Source organism: Mixophyes fleayi, chromosome 9 (assembly GCF_038048845.1).
Source record: "Mixophyes fleayi isolate aMixFle1 chromosome 9, aMixFle1.hap1, whole genome shotgun sequence".
NCBI classification, from domain to species: domain Eukaryota; kingdom Metazoa; phylum Chordata; class Amphibia; order Anura; family Limnodynastidae; genus Mixophyes; species Mixophyes fleayi.
In genome coordinates this window covers 47,793,119-47,818,781 of record NC_134410.1, presented here as the reverse complement: position 1 = coordinate 47,818,781, position 25,663 = coordinate 47,793,119, and the positions used below count along the sequence as shown (strand labels likewise).

General features: G+C 43.3%; 1 protein-coding gene across 1 annotated transcript; it reads left to right on the top strand.

Moving 5' to 3' along the window:
- Nucleotides 1-1,202: 1,202 nt before the first annotated feature.
- On the top strand, nt 1,203-16,843 carry NKRF (NFKB repressing factor). Its single transcript, XM_075184289.1, has 3 exons — nt 1,203-1,529; nt 8,868-8,992; nt 14,416-16,843. Exons 1-3 carry the CDS (start codon nt 1,276-1,278, stop codon nt 16,479-16,481), a joined length of 2,445 nt encoding a protein of 814 aa, XP_075040390.1. The 5' UTR covers nt 1,203-1,275; the 3' UTR covers nt 16,482-16,843.
- Nucleotides 16,844-25,663: the final 8,820 nt, after the last annotated feature.

The window sequence follows — 25,663 nt, the reverse complement described above, 5'->3', positions numbered from 1 at the left end:
CTACTTCCAAATCCCCTGGTGTGGCCACGCTTCCTGACCCAAATGAAAAAGAGGTACAGGGCTGTCTTTCCCCCTGGGCAGTTGCCCAGGGGCCCCACGATCATAGGGGCCCATAGGCAGGACCCAATAGAAGAAAAATCTATTCAACCATGTATCAAGGCACAGCTCTACAGCATGTTTTTTAATGTTTAAAAACTGATTTCTTTTGCAAGTACCAACAGGGGCGGATCTAGAAAATGGTTGTACCCCAGGCGATCTAGGGGGGGCGATTTAGGCCCCGCCCCCTTTCTGACTTCTGAGGCTGCACGCTATGTGCAGATCCGTTCGGCAGTGACGATGTGCTGCCCAGCTGCTCTGATTTTATTTTAAACACAATCAGAGCAGCCGGGCAGCACACAGGGCCATCTTAACAACATTATGGACCCCCGGGCAAAGCAGTACACCGGGGCCCCTACATATTTATATATATAGAGAGTGATATAGATATAGATATATAGAGATAGATAGATGTACTTACTCACTGACCCTTGAAGGTTTTTTTTTTGCAGGTTTTTTCTTTTGCAGGATTATTTATTCTAATTAAGAGCCCTGCCTATGGGGCCCCCTTGCCTGTGGGGCCCCCCGGCACCTGCCCATCGTGCCCAATGGAAAAGATTGCCCTGGCAGCACAATGTCCCTACCTGTCACTGCCGAACGGACCTGCACATCGCACCACCACCACCACCACCACTCCTGGATCCGCCACTGGGTACCAATAAATATAAACTTAATTTTATTGATAATTGTCATTTTTTTTTATTTAGGTAGGGGCCCAAGTGCATTACTTTGCCCGGGGGCCCATAATGTTGTTAAGATGGCACTGGGGAGGTATAGTGATTACAGGAGGTACAGGCTAAAAGAAAGAACAGGCAGCGGCTGCAGTTGTTCAGGGGTTTGTGCCTCTGACAGCTATGTGTGGACGGGTAATTAATCCGGGCGAGGGGCTGGAAATGAAGCGTAGGACTATAAACTGCACGATATCACTGATCCAGAGGGCTCGGCACTTTTCTACGTTAGTGGCCGCAGTGAGAATCGCTCATCTAGGCGCTGTCACGATGATTTTTCTCGACTAAGTGTAAGTACACCAGGGGTCGCTAGATGTATTATAAAGCAACATAGGCTTTATTCTATGGTTCTGGTCAGACGCTCTATATCCTCTCTCCATCTCTATGGTCTGTGCACAGCCCCGCATGAGACGAGTGACGCGCTGGGCAGTAGCTGAAGGCCATCACCCGTATGTTCCCGGCGTCCTTCCGTTGTGCTGCGGATCACGTACCCCGGCAGATGATGGCCTCGCTGGATCATTGTGGCCGCGGCGAGGGGAGGACGGCGTCAGTGGAGGATTTCCGTCAGTACCACGAGAATGAGAAGCAATGGGCTGCCCGCAGACAGTTCCTGGCCCGCTATATGCATCTGTACCCCGGCCGCAAGGCGGACCAGCTCTGCGCCCTGTCCATTGTATGGAGCAACATTGTCTTCATAGGGAACCGGTGAGTGCAACAGCAGTGTGTGTGTGGTGCATGTCATGTATATACATTTCTCCTGGTTGTGTGTGTGTGTAGGGCAGCACAGTGGCCTGGTGGTTAGCACGTCTGCCTCACAGCACTGGGGTCATGAGTTCGATTCCCAACCATGGCCTTATCTGTGTGGAGTTTGTATGTTCTCCCTGTGTTTGTGTGGGTTTCCTCCGGGTGCTCCGGTTTCCTCCCACACTCCAAAAACATACTGGTAGGTTAATTGGCTGCAATCAAAAATTGACCCTAGTGTCTCCCTCTCTGTCTGTCTTTGTGTGAGTGTGTCTATATTAGGGAATTTAGACTGTAAGCTCCAATGGAGCAGGGACTGATGTGAATGAGTTCTCTGTACAGCGCTGCGGAATTAGTGGCGCTATATAAATAAATGATGATGATGATGTGGCCAATGTCATAGATGTACATCTCTCCTGGGTGTGTGTGTGTGTGTGTGTGTGGCTAGTGTCATAGATGTATGTGTCTCCTGGTTGTGTGTGGCCAATGTCATAGATGTACATCTCTCCTGGGTGTGTGTGTGTGGCTAGTGTCATAGATGTATGTGTCTCCTGGTTGTGTGTGGCCAATGTCATAGATGTACATCTCTCCAGGTTCTGTGTGTGGCTAGTGTCATAGATCTATGTGTCTCCTGGTTGTGTGTGTGTGTGTGTGGCTAGTGTCATAGATCTATATGTCTCCTGGTTGTGTGTGTGGCTAGTGTCATAGATCTATGTGTCTCCTGGTTGTGTGTGTGTGTGTGTGTGTGTGGCTAGTGTCATAGATCTATGTGTCTCCTGGTTGTGTGTGGCTAGTGTCATAGATCTATGTGTCTCCTGGTTGTGTGTGTGTGGCTAGTGTCATAGATCTATGTGTCTCCTGGTTGTGTGTGTGTGGCTAGTGTCATAGATCTATGTGTCTCCTGGTTGTGTGTGTGTGTGTGTCATAGATGTATGTGTCTCCTGGTTCTGTGCGTGTATGTGGCTAGTGTCATAGATCTATGTGTCTCCTGGTTGTGTGTGGCTAGTGTCATAGATCTATGTGTCTTCTGGTTCTGTGTGTATGGCTAGTGTCATACATCTATGTGTCTCCTGGTTGTGTGTGTGTGTGGCTAGTGTCATAGATCTATGTGTCTCCTGGTTGTGTGTGTGTGTGGGGCTAGTGTCATAGATCTATGTGTCTCGTGTGTGTGTATGTGGCTAGTGTCATAGATGTATGTGTCTCCTGGTTCTGTGCGTGTATGTGGCTAGTGTCATAGATCTATGTGTCTCGTGTGTGTGTGTGTGTGTGTGTGTGTGTGGCTAGTGTCATAGATCTATGTGTCTCCTGGTTGTGTGTGTGTGTGTGGCTAGTGTCATAGATCTATGTGTCTCCTGGTTGTGTGTGTGTGTGGCTAGTGTCATAGATCTATGTGTCTCCTGGTTGTGTGTGGCTAGTGTCATAGATCTATGTGTCTCCTGGTTGTGTGTGTGTGTGGCTAGTGTCATAGATCTATGTGTCTCCTGGTTGTGTGTGTGTGGCTAGTGTCATAGATCTATGTGTCTCCTGGTTGTGTGTGTGTGGCTAGTGTCATAGATCTATGTGTCTCCTGGTTGTGTGTGTGTGTGGCTAGTGTCATAGATCTATGTGTCTCCTGGTTGTGTGTGTGTGTGGCTAGTGTCATAGATCTATGTGTCTCCTGGTTGTGTGTGGCTAGTGTCATAGATCTATGTGTCTTCTGGTTCTGTGTGTATGGCTAGTGTCATACATCTATGTGTCTCCTGGTTGTGTGTGTGTGTGGCTAGTGTCATAGATCTATGTGTCTCCTGGTTGTGTGTGTGTGTGTGGCTAGTGTCATAGATCTATGTGTCTCCTGGTTGTGTGTGTGTGGCTAGTGTCATAGATCTATGTGTCTCCTGGTTGTGTGTGGGTGTCCAGCCAATGTCATAGATGTACATCTCTCCTGGTTCTGTGTGTGTGGCTAGTGTCATAGATGTATGTTCTGTGTTCTCCTGGTTCTGTGTGTGTGGCTAGTGTCATAGATGTATGTGTGTGTGTGTGGCTAGTGTCATAGATCTATGTGTCTCCTGTGTGTGTGTGTGTGTCCAGCCAATGTCATAGATGTACATCTCTCCTGGTTCTGTGTGTGTGTGTGTGGCTAGTGTCATAGATGTATGCGTCTCCTGGTTCTATGTGTGTCTGGCCAATGTCATAGATGTACATCTCTCCTGGTTCTGTGTGTGTGTGTGGCTAGTGTCATAGATCTATGTGTCTCCTGGTTCTGTGTGTGTGGCTAGTGTCCTAGATCTATGTGTCTCCTGGTTCTGTGTGTGTGGCTAGTGTCATAGATCTATGTGTCTCCTGTGTGTGTGTGGCTAGTGTCATAGATCTATGTGTCTCCTGGTTCTGTGTGTGAGTGTGTGGCTAGTTTCATAGATCTATGTGTCTCCTGGTTCTGTGTGTGTGGGGTGTGGGGGGGGGGGGGGCTAGTGTCATAGATCTATGTGTCTCCTGGTTGTGTGTGAGTGTGTGGCTAGTTTCATAGATCTATGCGTCTCCTGGTTCTGTGTGTGTCTGGCCAATGTCATAGATGTACATCTCTCCTGGTTCTGTGTGTGTCTGGCCAATGTCATAGATGTACATCTCTCCTGGTTCTGTGTGTGTGGCTAGTTTCATAGATCTATGCGTCTCCTGGTTCTGTGTGTGTGGCTAGTTTCATAGATCTATGCGTCTCCTGGTTCTGTGTGCGTGGCTAGTGTCATAGATGTATGTGTCTTCTGGTTCTGTGTGTGTGGCTAGTGTCATAGATGTATGTGTCTCCTGGTTGTGTGTGTGTGTGTGTGTGGCTAGTGTCATAGATGTATGTGTCTCCTGGTTGTGTGTGTGGCTAGTGTCATAGATATATGTCTTCTGGTTCTGTGTGTGTGTGTGTGTGTGTGGCTAGTGTCATAGATGTATGTGTCTCCTGGTTGTGTGTGTGTGTGGCTAGTGTCATAGATATGTCTTCTGGTTCTGTGTGTGTGTGGCTAGTGTCATAGATGTATGTGTCTCCTGGTTCTGTGCGTGTATGTGGCTAGTGTCATAGATCTATGTGTCTCGTGTGTGTGTGTGTGTGTGTGTGTGTGTGTGGCTAGTGTCATAGATCTATGTGTCTCCTGGTTGTGTGTGTGTGTGGCTAGTGTCATAGATCTATGTGTCTCCTGGTTGTGTGTGTGTGTGGCTAGTGTCATAGATCTATGTGTCTCCTGGTTCTGTGTGTGAGTGTGTGGCTAGTTTCATAGATCTATGCGTCTCCTGGTTCTGTGTGTGTCTGGCCAATGTCATAGATGTACATCTCTCCTGGTTCTGTGTGTGTGGCTAGTGTCATAGATGTATGTGTCTCCTGGTTCTGTGTGTGTGGCTTGTGTCATAGATGTATGTGTCTCCTGGTTCTGTGTGCGTGGCTAGTGTCATAGATCTATGTGTCTCCTGGTTCTGTGTGCGTGGCTAGTGTCATAGATGTATGTGTCTTCTGGTTCTGTGTGTGTGGCTAGTGTCATAGATATATGTCTTCTGGTTCTGTGTGTGAGTGTGTGGCTAGTGTCATAGATGTATGTGTCTCCTGGTTCTGTGTGTGTGGCTTGTGTCATAGATGTATGTGTCTCCTGGTTCTGTGTGTGTGGCTTGTGTCATAGATGTATGTGTCTCCTGGTTCTGTGTGTGTGGCTTGTGTCATAGATGTATGTGTCTCCTGGTTCTGTGTGCGTGGCTAGTGTCATTGATCTATGTGTCTCCTGGTTCTGTGTGCGTGGCTAGTGTCATAGATGTATGTGTCTTCTGGTTCTGTGTGTGTGGCTAGTGTCATAGATGTATGTGTCTCCTGGTTCTCTGTGTGTGTGTGTGTGTGGGGGGCTAGTGCCATAGATCTGTGTTTCCTGGTTGTGTGTGTCTAGTGTCATAGATGTATGTGTCTCCTGGTTCTGTGTGTGCGTGGCTAGTGTTATAGGTGTATGTGTGTCCCGGTTCTGTGTGTGTGTGTGGTTAGCGTCATAGATGTACATCTCTCTTGGTTCTATGTATGTGCGGAGACAAGAAAAGATGATTTCTCCATGGCAAGCTTGCATTCTCCTTACCTCCTTCTATACAATTTCTATAACTGTTTTTTGCCAACCTAGGACATCATTGTTTCTCCAACACTAAAGCCGATTATGTCCACTATTAACTCCGTGTTGGCTGGGCTACAAGCAGTCCATTTCCCTCTCTGCCTTTAGAAAGCTTGTGTGATCTCAATGAAGATGCTATGAGCCAGCAGCTGAGACTCCTTAAAGCTCACATAATTCCTAAGCAGGCAGACCAGCAGAGAGGGACACTAAATTAACTAGATAAGTGCATTGCACCCACAGCATCTTATATCTCTTACAGACAATGAATGTATGAGAGATGCTGAAACAGCACACACTAAATGCTACTCCAGGGATTTGGAGGATGGGAACAGGGACAGGTCAGGGTGCAAGCTTTTGGTCCTTCCAGCAGCTGAATCGGAGCATGCAGAACACAGCATTTCTCTGCCTAGCAGGGGTGCTTACAGGTTGTATTCTCACCGGAGGTGGGCATTTGCATGAGTTTATGGGTAGAGCTGGACGTCTGTACCCTGAGCTGTCTGCCTACATGGGGAAATATTTCTTTAATACTGTATTAGAAACTGTACTTTATGCTTTAGTTCAGCTTGAGGAATTGTACAGGCAGGAATATAGCCATCATCGCTCATTATCAAATCCAATCACATTTGAACAAATCTTGTTGCACAAGCACTTATTATTATTATTACCATTTATTTATGTAGCGCCACTAATTCCGCAGCGCTGTACAGAGAAATCACTCACATCAGTCCCTGCCCTATTGGGACCTACAGTCTAAATTCCCTTACACACACACACACACGCTAGGGTCAATTTGTTAGCAGCCAATTAATCTACCAGTATGTTTTTGGAGTGTGGGAGGAAACCGGAGCACCCGGAGGAAACCCACGCAAACACGGGGAGAACATACAAACTCCACACAGATAAGGCCATGGTCAGGAATTGAACTAATGACTCCAGTGCTGTTAGGCAGAAGTGCTAGCCACTACGCCACCGTGCTGCCTTATTATTAGGCACTTATTTATTATGTACATCTCTGCCCCCCTAGGCACAATCCACAAGTTTTTATTTATTTGTGCTTGTCCTATTAAGGCAGTGGAACCAGCATGTACAGTGCATCCGGAAAGTATTCACAGCACTTCACTTTTTCCACATTTTGTTATGTTACAGCCTTATTCCAAAATTGAATAAATTCCTCTTTTTCATCAAAATTCTGCACACAATACCCCATAATGACAACGTGAAAAAGTTTGAGATTTTTGCAAATTTATTAAAAATAAGAAAGTAAGAAATCACATGTACATAAATATTCACAGCCTTTGCCATGAAGCTCAAAATTGAGCTCAGGTGCATCCTGTTTCCACTGATCATCCTTGAGATGTCCCTACAGCTTAATTGGAGTCCACCTGTGGTAAATTCAGTTGATTGGACATGATTTGCAAAGGCACACACCTGTCTATATAAGGTCCCACACTTGACAGTGCATGTCAGAGCACAAACCAAGCTTGAAGTCAAAGGAATTGTCTGTAGACCTCCGAGACAGGATTGTCTCGAGGCACAAATATCGGGAAGGTACAGAAAAATATCTGCTTCTTTGAAGGTCCCAATGAGCACAGTGGCCTCCATCATTCCTAAATGTAAGAAGTTCGGAACCACCAGGACTCTTCCTAGAGCTGGCCAGCCGCCTAAACTCAGCATTGGGGGAGAAGGGCCCTAGTCAGGGAGGTGACCAAGAACCCAATTGTCACTCTGTCTGAGCTACAGCATTCCTCTGTTGAGAGAGGAGAACTTTCCAAGGGGACAACCATCTCTGTGGAAATCCCCCAATCAGGCCTCTATGTTAGAGTGGCCAGACGGAAGCCACTCCTTAGTAAAAAGCACATGGCAGGCCGCCTGAAGTTTGTCAAAATGCACCTGAAGGACTCTCGGACCATGAGAAACAAAATTCTCCATTCTGATGAGACAAAGACTGAATTTTTGGGCATGAATGCCAGGCGTCATGTTTGGAGGAAACCAGGCACCGCTCATCACCAGGCCAATAGCATCCCTACAGTGAAGCGTGGTGGTGGCAGCATCATGCTGTGGGGATGTTTTTCAGCAGCAGGAACTGGGAAACTAGTCAGGATAGAGGGAAAGATGAATGCAGCAATGTACAGAGACATCCTGGATGAAAACCTGCTCCAGAGCGCTCTTGGCTTCAGACTGGGGCGACGGTTCATCTTTAAGCAGGACAATGACCCTAAGCACACAGCCAAGATATCAAAGGGGTGGCTTTAGGACAACTGTGAATGTCCTTGAGTGAGTGGCTCAGCCAAAGCCCAGACTTGAATCCGATTGAACATCTCTGGAGAGATCTGAAAATGGCTGTGCACCGACGCTTCCCATCCAACCTGATGGAGCTTGAGAGGTGCTGCAAAGAGGAATGGGCGAAACTGCCCAAAGACAGGTGTGCCAAGCTTGTGGTGTCATATTCAAAAATAATTGAGGCTGTAATTGCTGCCAAAGGTGCATCAACAAAGTATTAAGCAAAGGCTGTGAATATTTATGTACATGTGATTTCTTAGTTTTTTATTTTTTCACGTTGTCATTATGGGGTATTGTGTGTAGAATTTTGAGGGGAAAAAGGGAATTTATTCCATTTTGGAATAAGGCTGTAACATAACAAAATGTGGAAAAAGTGAAGTGCTGTGAATACTTTCCGGAGGCACTGTATAAGCAGGAGCTACTCTTTCGTTGCAGAAGCAGGATCAGTTTTTCCCCCACTGTAATACTGGTCAGCATTTTTTTTTTTTTATAAATATGGAGATTGGAAAAGGTGTTTTGTTTTTTGTTTTTTTTGTTTGTTTTTTATTATTGTAACTTTATAGAAATGTTAGGTGGGATATGTCCATGTCAAGGTTTGATAATGTCAGCTTGTTCATACAAGCTATGGTATAAGAGATCAGTACAACTCTAGCCAAATGCAACAAAATAATAATTTTAACTAAAATCTGCTTTATATTGCCTTTTTTTTTTTTTTTTAGATTATGTGTATACTGTAAATGGGTGACGGTAAAGGAAATTAAACTGTCGTACTGCTGTACATAGTACTGTCGTACTATGTACAGCCAGGATAAATAGCCTAATTTTAAACCAAAATATATTGATGGAACTGTCCACCTTTTATTGTCTGGTTTCAGATTGTTTAAGGCATAGAATGACTTCAGGTTTATTTTTGTGCTCCTAGGTATGGGGAGCAGCTCACACAGAAGGTTCACCAGATGGCTGAAGGAATTGATGTAGGTGAGATGCCATCATATGAGCTTGTTCCTGGTGCCAAGGCAACAAAAAGGAAAGCCACTTCAGATGCTGGTAAGTCTGCATTGAGAATAGCAGGTTTAGGTGTATGGTAAAGCAAATGTAAACTTAAAGGAGAACTACAAACCGTTTCAGATCAGTGCACCCCCTCTCACACCCCTCATACGGCTCAGTATATACCTACTGCATTTCATTCTTCTTCCAGGCTGACAGACTGTAGAAGTTTTAGATGTAGTTGGTGAACAGTGGGAGGTTGTTGCTGCATTTCAATGGATGACTTGCCATCTTCTTGCACTGACACTGTCCTCGTTCACACCTCACCTGGCTAGTCTAAAAAGGGGGAAAGATCTAAAATCGCCTCAAATGTCAAGTAAAACATTGTGTTTTGTAAAACGTCAGTTACAAGCTGGAACAATCTACACATGGAGAGCAAAAAAGTGATAATTCATTACCCATTCTACATGGTATGCCAGGGCTGGACAAATCTTGGCACCATAGCCGCTGAAAGATACTCTTTTGCAATTGGAGGAAGCCCCAATTCTATGCACTCGGTTCTTGCATCGGAGGCCACATCTTCAGCACATCAGACCCATATTTTATATGCAGAACATTGGTCTTTTCTGGTAGGCAGCCATTATCTATTCTTTCAGGATATAGAATACATTTTTGGATGTTTTTATTCATTGTTTTTATTTACAATAAATGTTATGAAAGATGCACTATGGGATGTGTCTTTCCCTCTTTCTTTCATATGTCAACTTTATGAATATGGACACTGAATGAGTTTATCAACTTGAATACATATTGTGAAAAACACTTTGAACTATATTGTATGGATAATTTTGAAACATAGTAACATAGTTGATGAGGTTGAAAAAAGACACCAGTCCATCAAGTTCAACCTATTTTGGATCTCCTGCGATCCTGCACTTATATTTGAAATTAATCCAGAGTAGGCAACTGCCCATCTGTTTCAATTTTGAAAATCCCCCCAGACTCAATATTGCAATCCAATTTTTACCCTATATCCACTACTATCCTTTATTTTAAATTAACGGTCGTATCCCTGGATACACCTTTCAGCTAAAAATTTGTCTAACCCTTTCTTAAACATATCTATTGAATCTGCCATCACAACCTTCCCTGGCAATGAATTCCATATCTTGACTGCCCTTACTGTAAAGAACCCCTTCCTTTGCTGGTTGTGAAATTTCCTCTCCTCTAACCTTAGGGGATGACCACGTGTCCTGTGTATGGTCCTTGGGGTAAAAAGTTCCCATGAAAGCTCTCTGTATTGACCCCTAATGTATTTGTACATAGTAATCATATCTCCCCTTAGACGCCTCTTTTCTAAAGTAAACATGCCTAAACTGGCTAACCTTTCCTCATAACTTAATGACTCCATACCCTTTATCAATTTTGTCGCCCTTCTCTGAACCCTTTCTAGTTCCAAATTATCTTTTTTATAGAGTGGTGCCCAGAACTGTACTGCATATTCAAGATGAGGTCTTACCAACGATTTATACAGTGGCAAAATTACACTGTCTTCCCTTGCATCTATGCCCCTTTTTATGCATGCCAATACTTTGTTTGCCCTTGCAGCTGCTGCTTGACATTGAGCACTATTGCTAAGTCTACTATCTACGAGCACTCCCAAATCCTTTTCCATTATAGATTCTCCCAAATTAATTCCATTTAATTTATAGATTGCGTTCTTGTTTTTGATCCCTGAATGCATAACCTTACATTTATCTGTGTTAAACCTTATATTCCATTTAGCCGCCCAATCCTCCAGTTTATTTAAGTCCCTCTGCAGAGAAGCTACATCTTGCTCTGATTTTATTACCTTACAGAGTTTAGTGTCATCTGCAAAAATAGAAACTTTACTTTCTAAACCATCACCAAGGTCATTAATAAATATATTAAAAAGGAGTGGTCCCAGCACGGAACCTTGAGGTACTCCACTTAAGACCTTTGACCAATTAGAAAATGTTCCATTTATCACAACTCTCTGTTCCCTATTCTCTAACCAGTTTTCGATCCAAGTACAAATTTTGATTTCTAGACCCAGTTCCCTTATTTTGTAAACCAACCTCTTGTGTGGCACTGTATCAAAGGCCTTTGAAAAATCTAAGTAGACCACATCTACTGTCCTGCCCTGGTCTAAGTTCCCACTAACTTCCTCGTAGAAACTAATTAGATTAGTTTGACATGACCTATCCCTCACAAATCCATGTTGATTCCCACTAATAATTTTATTGCGTACCAAGTAATCCTGAATACTGTCCCTTAAAATACCTTCCAGTAGTTTCCCCACTATTGATGTCAGGCTTACAGGTCTATAATTCTCTGGTTGTGATCTCGTCCCCTTTTTAAACAACGGCACCACATCTGCTATTCGCCAATCCCTTGGTACTGAGCCTGATGAGATTGAATCTCTGAAAATTAAGAATAGCGGTCTAGCTATTTCCGAGTTTAATTCCATAAGGACCCTTGGGTGTATGCCATCTGGACCTGGAGCTTTATTTATCTTAATATTCTTCAGTCGCCTTTGGACTTCTTCCTCTGACAACAAAGTATTAATTAATGGCATGGTTTCATTTCCATTTTTATGTATTACTCCTGCCATTTGTTCCTCTCTGGTAAATACTTAAGAAAAGAACGTGTTTAATATCTCTGCTTTTTCCTTAGTATCATTTATCAATTCACCCATCTCACTTCTTAGGGGTTCTATATTATCTTTTTTAATCCTTTTGCCATTTATATACTTAAAAAACTTTTTGGGGTTTGTCTTACTTTCTTTTGCAACGTGCCTTTCATTTTCTAATTTAGCCAATCTAATTTCCTTTTTGCATGTTTTATTACATTCCTTGTACCTATGGAAGGACTCCTCTGACCCTTCAGACTTAAACAATTTAAATGCACGCTTCTTCCTTTGCATTTCTTCCCTTACCTTTTTATTTAGCCACATTGGTTTAGACTTGATTCTTTTACATTTATTTCCCATAGGAATGAACTTTATATGTGTGTTTCCAACAACATTTTAAAGACAGCCCACATTTCTTCCGTATTTTTTCCTTCAAAGGCTTTGTCCCAGTCTATGCTCTTTATAAACTCCTTTAGCATATTAAAATTTGCCTGTTTAAAGTCCTAGTTGATCCTTTATACTGTTGTTTCTGGAAACTAATTTCAAATGAGACCATATTATGATCACTGTTTCCCAAGTGCTCCTTTACTTGAATATTTGATATTACGTCTACATTGTTATTACTAAGTCCAGTTCCTAGTTGGTTCCTCTACTAATTGGGACATGTAATGGTCTTTTAGCGTGCTCAGAAACCTATTTCCCCTAGCTGTACCGCAGGTCTCAGTACTCCAATCAATGTCCGGATAATTAAAATCCCCCATAATTAAAATTTGACCTAGTTGTGTAGCCTTTTCAATTTGCTGTAGAAGTTGGGCTTCCTCAATCGTACTAATATCTGGCGGTTTATAGCATATACCTATCAGAAACTTCTCTGAACTTTTTCCTCCACTGGATATTTCCACCCACAATGCCTCTATATTATCACCAATATTCTCGTATATAACTTCCTGAATACTTGGTTTTAATTCTGGCTTAATATAAAGACATACTCCTCCTCCCCTTTTATTTACCCTATCCCTCCTGAAGAGAGAATAGCCTTCCAAGTTGACTGCCCAGTCATGTGTATCATCCCACCAGGTCTCAGTAATACCTATAATATCATACTGCTCATTCATTGCTACTAGTTCTAACTCCCCCATTTTACCTGTCAGGCTTCTTGCATTTGCAAGCATACACTTAAGTCTATTGCCTCCCTTAGGTATTTCTTTTTGCTTTAAAAAGGGCCGCTCCTTATCGGCTATGCTTCCCTTTCCCCCCTCTCCATCCCCTTTACTCTTGTTAAATTCCTCCTTACTACTCTCAATGTCTATCCCATAAATACTTGCTTGCCCCTCCCCCCAGGAGCCTAGTTTAAAATCTCCTCCAACCTTCTAACTATCCTCTCCCCTAGCATTGCAGCCCCCTCCTCATTCAGGTGCAATCCATCACGACAATAAAGATGGCAACTGACCGAGAAATCAGCCCAGTGCTCTAAGAATCCAAAACCCTCCTTACACCAATCTTTTAGCCACGCATTAACCTCCCTAATCTCCCGCTGCCTCCCTGGACTAGCGCGTAGCACAGGTAGTATTTCCGAAAATACTACCTTGGATGTCCTTGCCTTAAGTTTGCGACCTATGTCCCTGAAATCATTCTTTAGGACACCCCTTCTTCCTCTAACTCGGTCATTGGTGCCAACATGCACCAAAACCGCTGGGTCATTCCCAGCCCCTCCCAACAATCTGTCCACCCGATCCGCAATATGCCGAGCCCGAGTACCCGGGAGACAACACACTGTTCGGCATGCACGGTCCCGGTAACAGATTGCCCTATCTACCTTCCTAATAATTGAATCCCCTACCACCACAATCTGCCTGGGTCCCTGAGTAACTTTGGTCCCCTCTGTGCTGGAGAGACCATTCCCCTGGTTGCTAGAGGAAGCAGTGTCATCCAACTCTACCAATTCTGAACTGCCTTCCACAGTATCTTCATCCAATCTGGCAAATCTGCTGGGATTGCCTAGCTCAGAACTGGCCTGCCTCTTACTCCCTCTGCTACCCCTAGTAACTGTTACCCAGCTGCCTACCTGTGCATCCTCCTCTGTCTCTGCTCCACCCTGCTCAGATAACGCATCAACGGTGAGCTGTAAACTCTGCTCCAGGTTGGCAATGTCTCTCAATGTTGCAATGGTCTGCTTTAGATCAGTTACCTGGGCTTCCAAAGAGACCAATTGCTCACATTTCTCACAGAGGTATAAACCTTGGAACACTTGCTCCAAGTGTGCATACATATGACAAGATATGCATTGAGTGAGATCATCAAGCCTGCTACTACTCATCTTATTATGGCTAACCTAACTTCTTATAGCCTACAGTGAACTTTAGTACTAGACTTTCCTAGCCACTTACCAGATTAAACCCCTTCCTGGATTCAATATCCATATTGTATATTTTGCAACCTATGTTACTGTGTAGCGCCATTGGGTGTGGAATACCATATGGTTTTTTTAGCTTATCTTTTTGAATTAGGGGGCGATATTCAATCCATCACCATGGCTGCAACACTAGAGCGCTTCATTTCTATTTATTATATACTTGTATTCTGGAATAGAAGCCTAGTTTAGGTTAATTATGATAGTGAAAATATAATACAAACACGTTAACAATTTCTCTATTGAAAAAACGTTTTACTTTCTATAACTAAAATATTTTAATAAGATCCATGTATGGCTATATGATTATGTAGCATACATGTTGGTTTATGATCTTATTCCCAAACTCTGTCACCTCAATATATGTAACGGCTTAAATACTTCTAAAGATAATTAGATGTTTCTATTTCTTTTGAACAGGTAGACAACCTCAGAAGTTTGGTCCACGGCCACGTTTTGAACCTGTACATTTTGTAGTCAGTACAGTGATCGAGGACCAAAAATTTCAAAAACCTGAAGAACGAAAATCTACGTGTGATCAGAAACAGCATGGCGTTGTTCAAACCCCCTATGACATGCTGCAGAACCCTGACATATTTGTTACTTCAAGTGACCACTCTGACCTCGAGGAAAACGCAGAAACTGAGTTGAGTTTCACTCCCTATATCTATGATGCACACATAACTACTGAACATAGCAAGAGTGACTCTGACACGTTCATGACCAAAACAGAACAGAATTATTCTGCTAAATTTGAATCTCACCCTTCAGATGTGTCCAAAAATTTCCGCTCAAATGTGCTTGATATGTGGAAGGGCATCAACAAGCAAGGCAGAAAGGGCATTGGCTTTGTAAAGCTGCCTAACAAACCAGGCAAATTCGGAAAGGACAAGGAAGGTGGTACAAATCCTCATATGGCACGCCAAAAATTTTTTCCCAATAAGTCCGGTTTTATTAATCGACTTTCTGCTATTGTGAAACAGAAAATGTTAAAGCCTAAATTGACCTCTGATTCTAGACGAATTAACTTTACCCACATGTTATCACGTAGTAGTCAGGCATGTAAAACAAATCCTGAATATATTTATGTACCTCTTAAAGACGTTCCTCCTGGCGCTCTCCCAAAACTTAAAATCCCTGCTAATGGCTTTGCTTGTGAAGTCCGATGTCAGGATGTTTACTTAGCCACTGGGTATTCATGGAGCAAAATTGGGGCTCGGGATCAAGCTGCTGAACTGGCCATAAAGCTCTTACTAAGGCCCACGGTGGATGTTGGGACAGTGAATCGACAGTTTGGGCATGTGTATCGTGAGGACGTGGTGGTTTGCCCAAGTGATGCACAGAGAAATAAATTCCCACCTGCTCTTAAACAAACTGATAGTCATGTGAGTGAAGGTCTTTTGCCAGGTCAGAGTTCTGAGTCAACACAAGGTGCATCAACCAGGCCATGGTCAGAATTTATTCTTAAAGAAAATGCATGTGATGCAATAGGTATTCTGAACAACTCTGCTACTTTTAACAAAATGACAGTAGCATACAAGTATGACATGATGCCCAACAATACATGGCGATGTAGTGTATTTGTGCAAGACCAGTGTATAGCTGAAGGTTATGGAAACAAGAAGAACAGCAAGCACGTAGCAGCTGAAGAGGCAGTCAAAATCCTGAAGTGTCTGCAGCCTAAATTGCAGAAGACCAACTGTGTCAATCCTACAGACTATGGTCTCGAAGGCACATTGAAAGACATTGTGATTTATGATAACTCTTCAAATCCTGTCTGTATTCTAAATGACACTGCCCAGTTTAACAATGTGACTATAAAATATGCCTATGAGAGACTCACTGGATTTAATTGGAAGTGTAAGGTTTTTCTGGAGAATCAGTTTGTAGCCGAAGCTGTTGGCCTTAAGAAAATTGTAAAACATGATGTTGCAAAGGCTGCTGTGGATATCTTAAAGAAGACCACGCCTGTTATAGTTAATATGAAGAAGGATGTTGTCGAAGATTCCATTTCTCGAAATCAGATCCGGGGGTTGTCAAATAAAGAGGCATACACACAGCAAATCAAAGAGGACAATATTGGAAACCAGCTCCTAAGAAAGATGGGATGGACTGGTGGAGGCTTGGGCAAAGAAGGAGAGGGAATTGCTGAACCCATTTCTGTAAAGGAGCAGTATAAACGGGAAGGCCTCGGCCTAATGACGGGTGTCCAAGGGATCACTAAAAGAGACATTGAACAAATTATAAGGAACTATGCAGCTTCATATAACCAGGATGACCTGACATTTTCTAGAGAACTTACCAATGAGGAACGAAAAAACATCCATCAAATTGCTCAAAAATATGGTCTTAGGAGCAAGTCTTATGGGCAGGGCAAGAAAAGATTCTTGGTAGTTAGCAGGAAAAGAAATAGACAAGATCTCTTACATCAACTTAGAGAAGAAGGCCAAGTTGGCTCTTACGCTCTTGTTATGCCACAGACATAATATCACAGCCTGGATTTAGTTATTGCTGTACACAACACTGTTTTTTGTTGTCCATTTATATAAGAGCTAAATAAATGGTGGTTCGTTTACTGTTTTAAAATTAGTGTATTTTTTAATTTAAGTGGTAGACTAAATATAGTGAACAAATCATCTGAGTGACTGGCACTTCCTATTCTTCTGCATACATTATTTAATATGTATTTTTTAATGTTGTGCAATGTTTTGTTTTCCCATAAAAACAATAGGTATTTGGAAAATGGAAAACACTGTTTTGGTTTCTTGAATTTCAGGATTTGTTACTTAATAAACAAATACATTACTGACTACCCCCTGCACACTTTACATAAATTGTTTGAAATGCTTTTTGTTGCAGTGATTTTTATTTAATTTGTTATTCCTTGCCTTATTTTCCTCTTCAGCAAGCTGATGTTGCCACAATATGATGGCTACAGAGTGTGTAATCTGAGGGTGGTTTTGTTTTTTTGTTTTTGTCTTGTTTATTTTTTGTTTTGTTATAAAATAATTGCAAGCTTTTTTTTGAAGGAATAAAGACCCTGAACATTTGGTAAAAATCATTACTGTTTATAAAGGTCACAGTAGCCCTGAGGATTGACTTGCCAAACAACAAGGCTGTTTTAGGATCTTCTCGACTACTATCTCTGTTCAACTGTGGGATTCACAGAGCTCAACTATCATTGCTGCTTCATCTGCCCACTGAGCAAAAGTGTGATCGCTGTTGCCATCTTTGTTTGGCTTCTGGACCCTCTACACCCAACTGTCAACATACTAGACCTCATCGTGTCAGAGCTGCGGAAGCTGCCTACTCGATTAACCCCAGCTAGAAGGTGGTAAAGTACCTCCAGTGCCCTGCCCATTTTGGATCAATTGTTCCTTCTCACTTTCACATTACCTACCCTAGCTAATACACTTCTACAAATCTCTCCATGCACCTACTCAATTAAACACTCTTATTCACTGTAACCACACTTCTCTCTATCATCCTATTTCTCCATCCCCTATTATTATTATTTCTCCATCCACTACTTCCCTCCTGGCTAATTGCACACATGAACTGTTTTGTCTCCTGCACACTTTATACTCACCAGTCTACATAAACAGAAATAAATCTCACACCAACAAATCCTCACGTGTTCTTTCTCTACCTGCTTCTTCTCATGTCTGCTGGCGCCCTCTCGCCTAGCCCTGTGCCCCTTAAAATCCGCACTATCTTCTTAGTGCACGTGGCCTCACCCCAAACTGTTCCATTATTATTATCGTTTATTTGTTAGGCGCCACAAGGTTTCCGCAGCGCCGTACATAATACAAACAGTAGACCATACAGGGTGACATAGTACAGAGCAAAAAAACACAAAGTACCAATACTTCAGAACTCCGGGCAGCCATATGAGCGAAGATGGAGCAGAAGAACAGGTATGGAGACAGAAGGGAAGAGGGCCCTGCTCATACAAGCTCACATCCACAGGGAGGGTGGACAAACAGGCACAAGAGGGAGCCATTAAAGTAAGGGAGAGAAAGGCGGGGCTGGTGGAGAGAGGGGAGAACGAGAGAAGGAGGTTAGCGAAGGAGCAACAAGGTAAGGGTTAAGTGGATGGTTGGTAGGATTTGAGGAACAGGTGAGTTTTAAGTGCCCGTTTGAAGGAGCACAGACTGGGTGAGAGACGGATGGAGCGGGGGAGGTCGTTCCAGTGGAGGGGAGCAGCACGGGAGAAGTCTTGGATTCTGGCGTGGGAAGAGGTGATCAGAGTGGAGGAGAGGCGACGGTCATTGGCCGAGCGCAGGGAGCGGGCAGGGGTGTGAATGGTGAGGAGGTTAGAGATATAGGGGGCCACAGACTGGGAGAGAGCTGGAAAGGAGTTTGAAAAGAATCCTGTAGGGGAAGGGGAGCCAGTGTAAGGCAAGGCAGAGAGGGGAGGAGGAGCGGCGTGAGAGATAGATGAGTCGGGCAGCCGCATTGAGAACAGAACGAAGGGGGGCGAGGTGAGAGAGGGGGAGGCCAGTAAGGAGAAGGTTGCAGTAGTCGAGGCAGGAGATGATGAGAGCGTGGATGATGGTTTTGGTGGCATCTTGTGAGAGGAAGGGTCGGATGCGGGCGATGTTACGCAGCTGGAAGCGGCAGGTTTGGGCTAGAGATTGGATGTGGGGGACGAAGGAGAGAGGAGTCAAGGGTGACATCCAGGCAACGGAGCTGGGTGACGGAGGAGATGGTTGTATTATTAACCACGATAGAGAGGTTGTGGTGAGAGGGGAGCCTGGGGGAGGGAAGACAATTAGTTCAGTTTTAGAGATATTAATTTTGAGAAAGCGCAAGGACATCCAGGAGGAGATGGCAGAGAGGCAGTCAGATACACGGGAGAGGAGAGTGGGAGAGAGATCAGGAGAAGATACGTAGAGCTGAATGTCGTCAGCATAGTGATACTGAAGACCGTAGGAGGAGATGAGAGTCCCGAGGGATGAAGTGTAGAGGGAGAATAGTAGGGGGCCAAGAACAAAGCCCTGGGGGACTCCAACCGGGAGAGGGGAGGGGGTGGAGGCAGAGCCAGATGTGGAGACAGAGAAGGTGCGGTTGGCGAGGTAAGAGCAGAACCAGGCGTAGATAGAACCAGAGAGGCCGAGAGAGAGAAGAGTTTGCAGAAGGAGGGGGTGGTCCACAGTGTCAAAGGCCGCAGAGAGGTCGAGGAGGATGAGTATGGAGAAGTGACCCCTGGATTTGGCTGAGAGGAGGTCGTTGGAAACTTTGGCCAGGGCGGTTTCGGTAGAGTGGAGGGGGCGGTAGCTAGATTAGAGAGGGTCGAGGATGGAATTGTCTGAGAGGTAATTGGTGAAACGACAGCAGACTATCCGCTAAAGTAATTTGGAGGCGTAGGGGAGAAGTGAGATGGGGCGATAGTTGGCGAGGGTGGTGGGGTCAAGATTGGGTTTTTTGAGGATGGGAGAGATGAGAGCATGTTTGAATGAGGAGGGTACAACACCTGAGGCGAATGATAGGTTGAATAGGTGTGCAAGGTAGGAGCAGGCAGTGGGAGAGAGAGAGCGAAGAAGGTTAGAGGGGATGGGATCAAGCGGACAGGTGGAGGGTGGAGAGGAAAGAATAAGGGAGCGAATAAGGGACCGTACTTACAATCCCATCAACCTTATCCACATATCTCCTCCTATCCCCTGTGCACTATCTTAAGCAAGATCTGTTTGTAACAAATTTGCATCTACTCATTTGCAAAGCCTTCACCCTTGCTATTACAGAAACCTGGAAACAGGTGCAGTAGGCATTGTACTTTCTCCAAGCTGCACCTTCCAAGTAATACCCTCTAAAACCTTCTTTTCATTCTATTCCTTTGAAGTCCACACTATCCATCTATCTTATCCTCTCCATCTTTGTGATGCTCTCATTTATCACAGACCCCCAGGTCCAGTTTTCCATATCCTTGAAAACTTTGCTGCCTTGCTCACTTATACTTTCCTTTGACCTGTGTACTCTCTAGGCAATTTCAACATTCCTATTGTCTCTTCTGCCACTACACTGCTTTCACTTCCTCTTTGGTCTCTCTCAGTGAACCTCCTCTCCCATCCACTGTGATGGACACTTCCTTGACCTTTGTCTTCTCACACTACTGCTCCATCTCTATTTTCTCCAATTTAGCTTCCCACTCTCTGACCACAACGTCCTTTCCTTCAGCTTCTCCTTCATTTATGTCCTTCCCATTGTACCCAAACCCACATGTACACAGCGACACCTAACTATTCTTAACCCAATCCACTTCTTATTTTCACTACAATAAGTACTTTCTTAAGTACTCTTAACACTTAAGGGTTCTGTCCTAATCAGGCTACCTCTTTCTAAAGCAAAACACTCACTTCAGCTCTAAGACAATGCAGCTTCAGCTACCACATAGTCTCTGATGATCCAAGCCCCAATCATGGCACACCAAACAGACCCACTACTTGCAAAAGTGCTCCTGAACTCCAGAGCGCCATTGGAGGAAATTTCATCCTATCCTGATTTCCTTTACTATAAATTCATCATTTCATCTTACAGCACTGACCTTTCAATTGCCAAACATACTACAAATCTCTAATATCCACCCAGTCTTTTAACCCATGCTGCCACTTTCAAATCTTCTCTGCCCACCTGCACCTTCTTTCTCCCTCACAGTCCATGATTTTGCCACCTACTTCAAAGACGAAATCAACACCATTTGACAAGATGTTCCTTACCCACGTTCACCTACACTGCCCAATCCACCCGTAATTCATTCTCTCCATGGGCCTAATTAATTAAGGATCTTAAATGAAGAGGTATCTTATTTCAGTCTCCTGGACAAAACCATGTTACAATGTAAGGAGTGCAAATTAGTATTCTGTTTTGCACATAAGTTAAATACTGACTGTTTTTTCATGTAGCACACAAATATCAACTTTAAATTTCAGTGTACAAATAAGCTATCAAGTATTTGTGGGCTACATGAAAAAACAGTCAGTATTTACCTTATGTGCAAAACAGAAGACTAGTTTGCACCTCCAAACCACTTGATTAGTTTACAACCACTTGTCTAACTTTCTCTTCTTACTCCATTCTCAACTCTCTGCAATCAGGCTTCCACCCCACTATATACTATCTTGTGTAACCTACTGTCTTATATCTTCACATAGATGTCCCAACGCTACCTAAAGCTCAACGTGTCCAAAACAGAACTTATAATCTTCCCTCCTGCCACAGTCACCACCTCCCCTCAAATCTCCCTCACTATCAATAACACCACAATTTCCTCAGTCTTCCAAGCCCGCTGCCTTGGTGTCACACTTGACACTGCCGTCTGCTTTATTCCTCACATCCAGACTCTGTCCTTTTGACTCCACCATAAAAACATTGCTAAAATATGCTCTTTTCTTACCCAACATGCTAACAACATTTATTTCCAATCTCTCATCTCCTATCTTGAATACTGTAACCTCCTACTATCTGACATTCCTGGCACTCATGTATCCCTACTTCAATCCTTCCTAATGGCTGCTGCTAGACGGATCTTCCACTCTCAAGCTCTACATCTGCTGCACCACTTTGCAGATTCCTCCCTACACTTGGCTCCCTGTGTCCTCCAGAATCAAATTAAAATTTCTCGCCCTTACCTTCAAAGCCATCAACATCACCACCACCCCTTCATACATCTAAAATACTCTCCCTCATGTCCTCTTAGATCTGACCTGCTCCTTGTCTCATCTGTGGTAACCACCTCTTACTCCTGCCTACAAGTCATCTCCCCTGATGCTTCCCACTTATGAAATTCTCTACCACACCCAATCTGTCGTTTCCATGGCCTTTAAATCTCATAGACTGTGAAGCCACATGATGGATGCTTTTACATTTATTGGTGCAGTCACGAGTAATACTAGTTTATATACCTACCAGACTCTGCTAGTGACTACCTTGAGTGTAGACAAGTAATATTTCTTTTTGTTGATGGCTGTGAGGCATTTAGCTATTGTAATGTCTAATTGCATATTTTAGTGTGTCTCAGACTTTTGATGGAAGAAGAGAGCAGGACTAGCATAAGGGGAGGTTGATACCCTTTATTGATTGATTGAGGCTGTGAACCTGCCGGCAAAATCCTGCTGTCATTTGGCAAGTTCACCATATGTGAGACATGGTGCTCTCATGCCTGCAACCTATAACATTGGTTGGATGATAACAGATATATCTTATGGAGCTGGTGGGAACCTATTACCATATGTAAAGAAGGGTGTAGGAATTTTACTTTATCCATATACACACAGAGCTTTTGGCTGTTTACTCTCTGATCTAAGGTCTCTCCCATTTAAGACTGAATCTTTTGAGGGTTGGCCATAAACTTTCTGTATTTGGTAGAAAGTTGGGATCAAACTGCTCAAGTCTGTTCTGTGGAGCCAAAAGGTTTCTAATATTGAGATTTGTGTTGTTCCTAAAGTATATAGGGTGAGATTTGGAAATGTTCCTGTGTCTCGTCCAGTGTTGGAATGTTGTGTAATCCTGGCCAGGTGGGAAGGCTGGGTTATTCCATAATGGGGTGTAACCGGTTATGTTGTATGACCTCTGCATCCCACCTCTATGGTTACAGAAGTGTAATGACCTGTACTGGTTGGGGGTTTTTTTTTTCTCCCTCTTTGCTTTATGTTTTGTTTACAACTCCCAATATGTATTTTGAATACGTTTTTTTCTATTCGGGCCTCTGCTGATCTTAAATACACTTTTTTTAACAGAGCATAGTTGACTCTGCACTTTCTGCTCTATGTTTTAAACAGGTTCAAATTGAATTCTCTACTTGTTTATGGAAATTGTATAATAACATGGTTTGATGCTTAATTAACTCTTGCATAGTAATAGACCATGGCTAGCTGTAATCCATGTAGGTGTTAACCTTTCCTCTTAGTAACTGATTATAGAGCTTTTTAAATATTCTACACTTATCTTTAAAAATAGAATATATGCTAGATATTGATACCAACAGAGATAAAATTGCACCCACTTTCGCTACAAGCAGAATGAGCATGACTTCTTCTACAGTTACAATCATGTTTTCTTACATGTTTACATTTATATATCGCCTACATATTAAGTAGTGTTTTACAAAAGCATATGTAATCATTCACATCAGTCCCTGCCCCAGTGGAACTTACAATCTGTAGATGATGAAGATACTATAATAAAATGTAATTTATATAACTGATTTTATGTGCTTCATATCTATAACAGAACAGGCTACACATTTATCTTGTATCTCTCCATTTCAATGTGGTCTATATCACTTTTAATCTGATGTAATGTCTAACAACATGGTCTTGGAATGTGAAAGTATGTTTCTCTTAAAAATCAACAAAGAAGCACACATAAAGTTACATTATCGAATAAGACATGTCCACAGCGGATATTCTTCAGAGGTGTGCGGTTGTGTCTAGTGGTTTTAATCAAATTCTTTTTCAAAATTTAGACATAAAAGAAAGTGGTGTCTATAACTTGAACTATCTTAGGAACACAAAGTATCCATCATGGAGACATCGTCCCTAAAATATCACAGAGAGGAGTATTATAAAGAATGTGAAAAAGGGGGGGAGTGGCCAGTTCACCTTATCCTCTACTGTTCTCCCTGTCTGGGAACTTCAAAATCCAACCATGGAGGATGCTTTTAAGGAACACCTTGTCCACTGTAAATCTTTGTACAATTTGCACCACTCCTATCAAGTTGCACCCTGGTAGTCTCTTACAGCTTGTGGAACTTCACTTCTGTAGTTTAATGTTGACACATAGGAAGTCTGATGCATTTTGTGACATATTTAATCTTCTTGAGCTGCCAGTGAAAGCTGTAGTTCTCTATATACATGTAACCATAAGGAGAATGTTGTCTGCGTAAAGCAAGTGTTTGTGCTCTTGGGGGCCAGCTCTCACACCGCAATATCTGGATCTAGAGCAGCTAATGGTTCCATTATCACAATAAAAACAAAGGAAGAGTCTTTTATTTTCAGGGTGGAAGGTGCCAAGCAGGGGAAGGTTGGCAAATTTTAGCCTGGTGGGCAAGACTCAACTCAGCAGCCTATTAGGAACATTTTCAAGAAAAAAAAAATGTAGGTGACCCAGCCCAAGGTAGCCCACTATGGGACTGGCCCGAGGGGCAGATGACCCCCAGCCCAGCCAACCCCTGGCGCCAAGTCCAGATATATTTGTCAGACCTGACTATGGGACAATGTGAGTATTTCTCACTGAGGCTAAAGCTACCTTTTCTTTTGTTTTTTTTCTTTTAGAAGTGGAAATGAACCACTACATCAAGTGGGGGCTGGTATGGGGGAGGTATTGAGTGAAGGGTGCGCTGTGCATCTGGTCTAGCTGGAGATCTTTAATTGATGTATTGGGGAGACACAGCATTAACAGCCCCTCCAAGTATTTAGGGAGAGTTTAGTTTCCTATAGATTAGAATATTTTCAGGTGGATGTTATTACTCCTGGACCTTTATGTCTTCTATGTGGTCCTTGGTCGTGCCCAACTCTGAAAGGATTTTAGTTATTGCCTGTTCTGAAGCCTCGTGATGTTGTTTACCTTGTACTCTAGGGTGTCTGTACTGGACCCTAAGGCTGCCAGCTCGAACATAAAGTCTACAATGAGTGCTCATATTTCAGTTTGTATACTAGTGTCAAGAGGACTGAGGTTGAACAGTTGGTGTTGTTGCTTGTAGGATTATCTTTTTCTGAATCAGAAGGCAGCTAAGTGGAGAAAGCACATTTCAGCTTAGTTTCTCCTCCTTTATAAAGAAGCTTGCAGAGTCTAGGTGGGCTGCTTTATTGTGACTCTGTGACATGGTGCCTTTACCTCCTGAGGAAATTTGCAGTTTGTATTGAGGGTGCTGGGACTTAAGGATTGCACAGGCTCAATTCCTGTTAATGGGCTGTCAGCTCTGAAGTTAGCTTGCAGGGTAGCTATAGATGTGCTTGCTGGTGATAGTTTCCCCAATAAGCAGGACTCACCAGAGGAATTTTGGTATCTTTTGAGACACATAGCTGTCTGCAGGTGGCATGTGCAGCCTCTAGAATCTGTTGATTCAGGTTCAGAGTTTCTCTGGTGGAGAAAACATTCTTGAGTGGTCCAGGCTAGATGAATTGGGAGGTAAGTGGGCTCACAGTGCTGTTCATTGTTGTGTATGGAGAAGTAGTAGGGAGTTATCTGTGGTTGAGAGGCCCACAGTCAGTCTGCTATCTGGCCTGCTGTCACTGCGCGCATGGGGCGGGGGGCAGCATATAATGTTGGGCCAGCTGTTGTAGCTGGGAAACTCAGGGGCTTGCCTGCAGAGAGCTGTAAGCCAACAATGAGAGACAGCCTTGTCTGGCTCTTAGGTGGGACCATCTATGTGTGGGTATTTAACTAGGGGGTATCCACTAGTATACCTATGTAGCGTAGCACGAGGCTGATGGCTGTGGGTTTCCTTGTAGTTATGGTGGGCATTAGGCCTTGTGTGGCTCTTTTCAGTTGATGGGCTCTTTACAAGCTGAATTATGTGAGGAAATCATGTGATTTTTTTCAATGGAGCTGAATGATGTCGTCTCAGAGGAGCTGAATGGGGGTCTGGTCATGACCAGCTCTTTTATTATAGTTTTATCAGAGATTTCCATAAAGGAGAGATTAATTTGCTTAATCTGTAGATATCTGG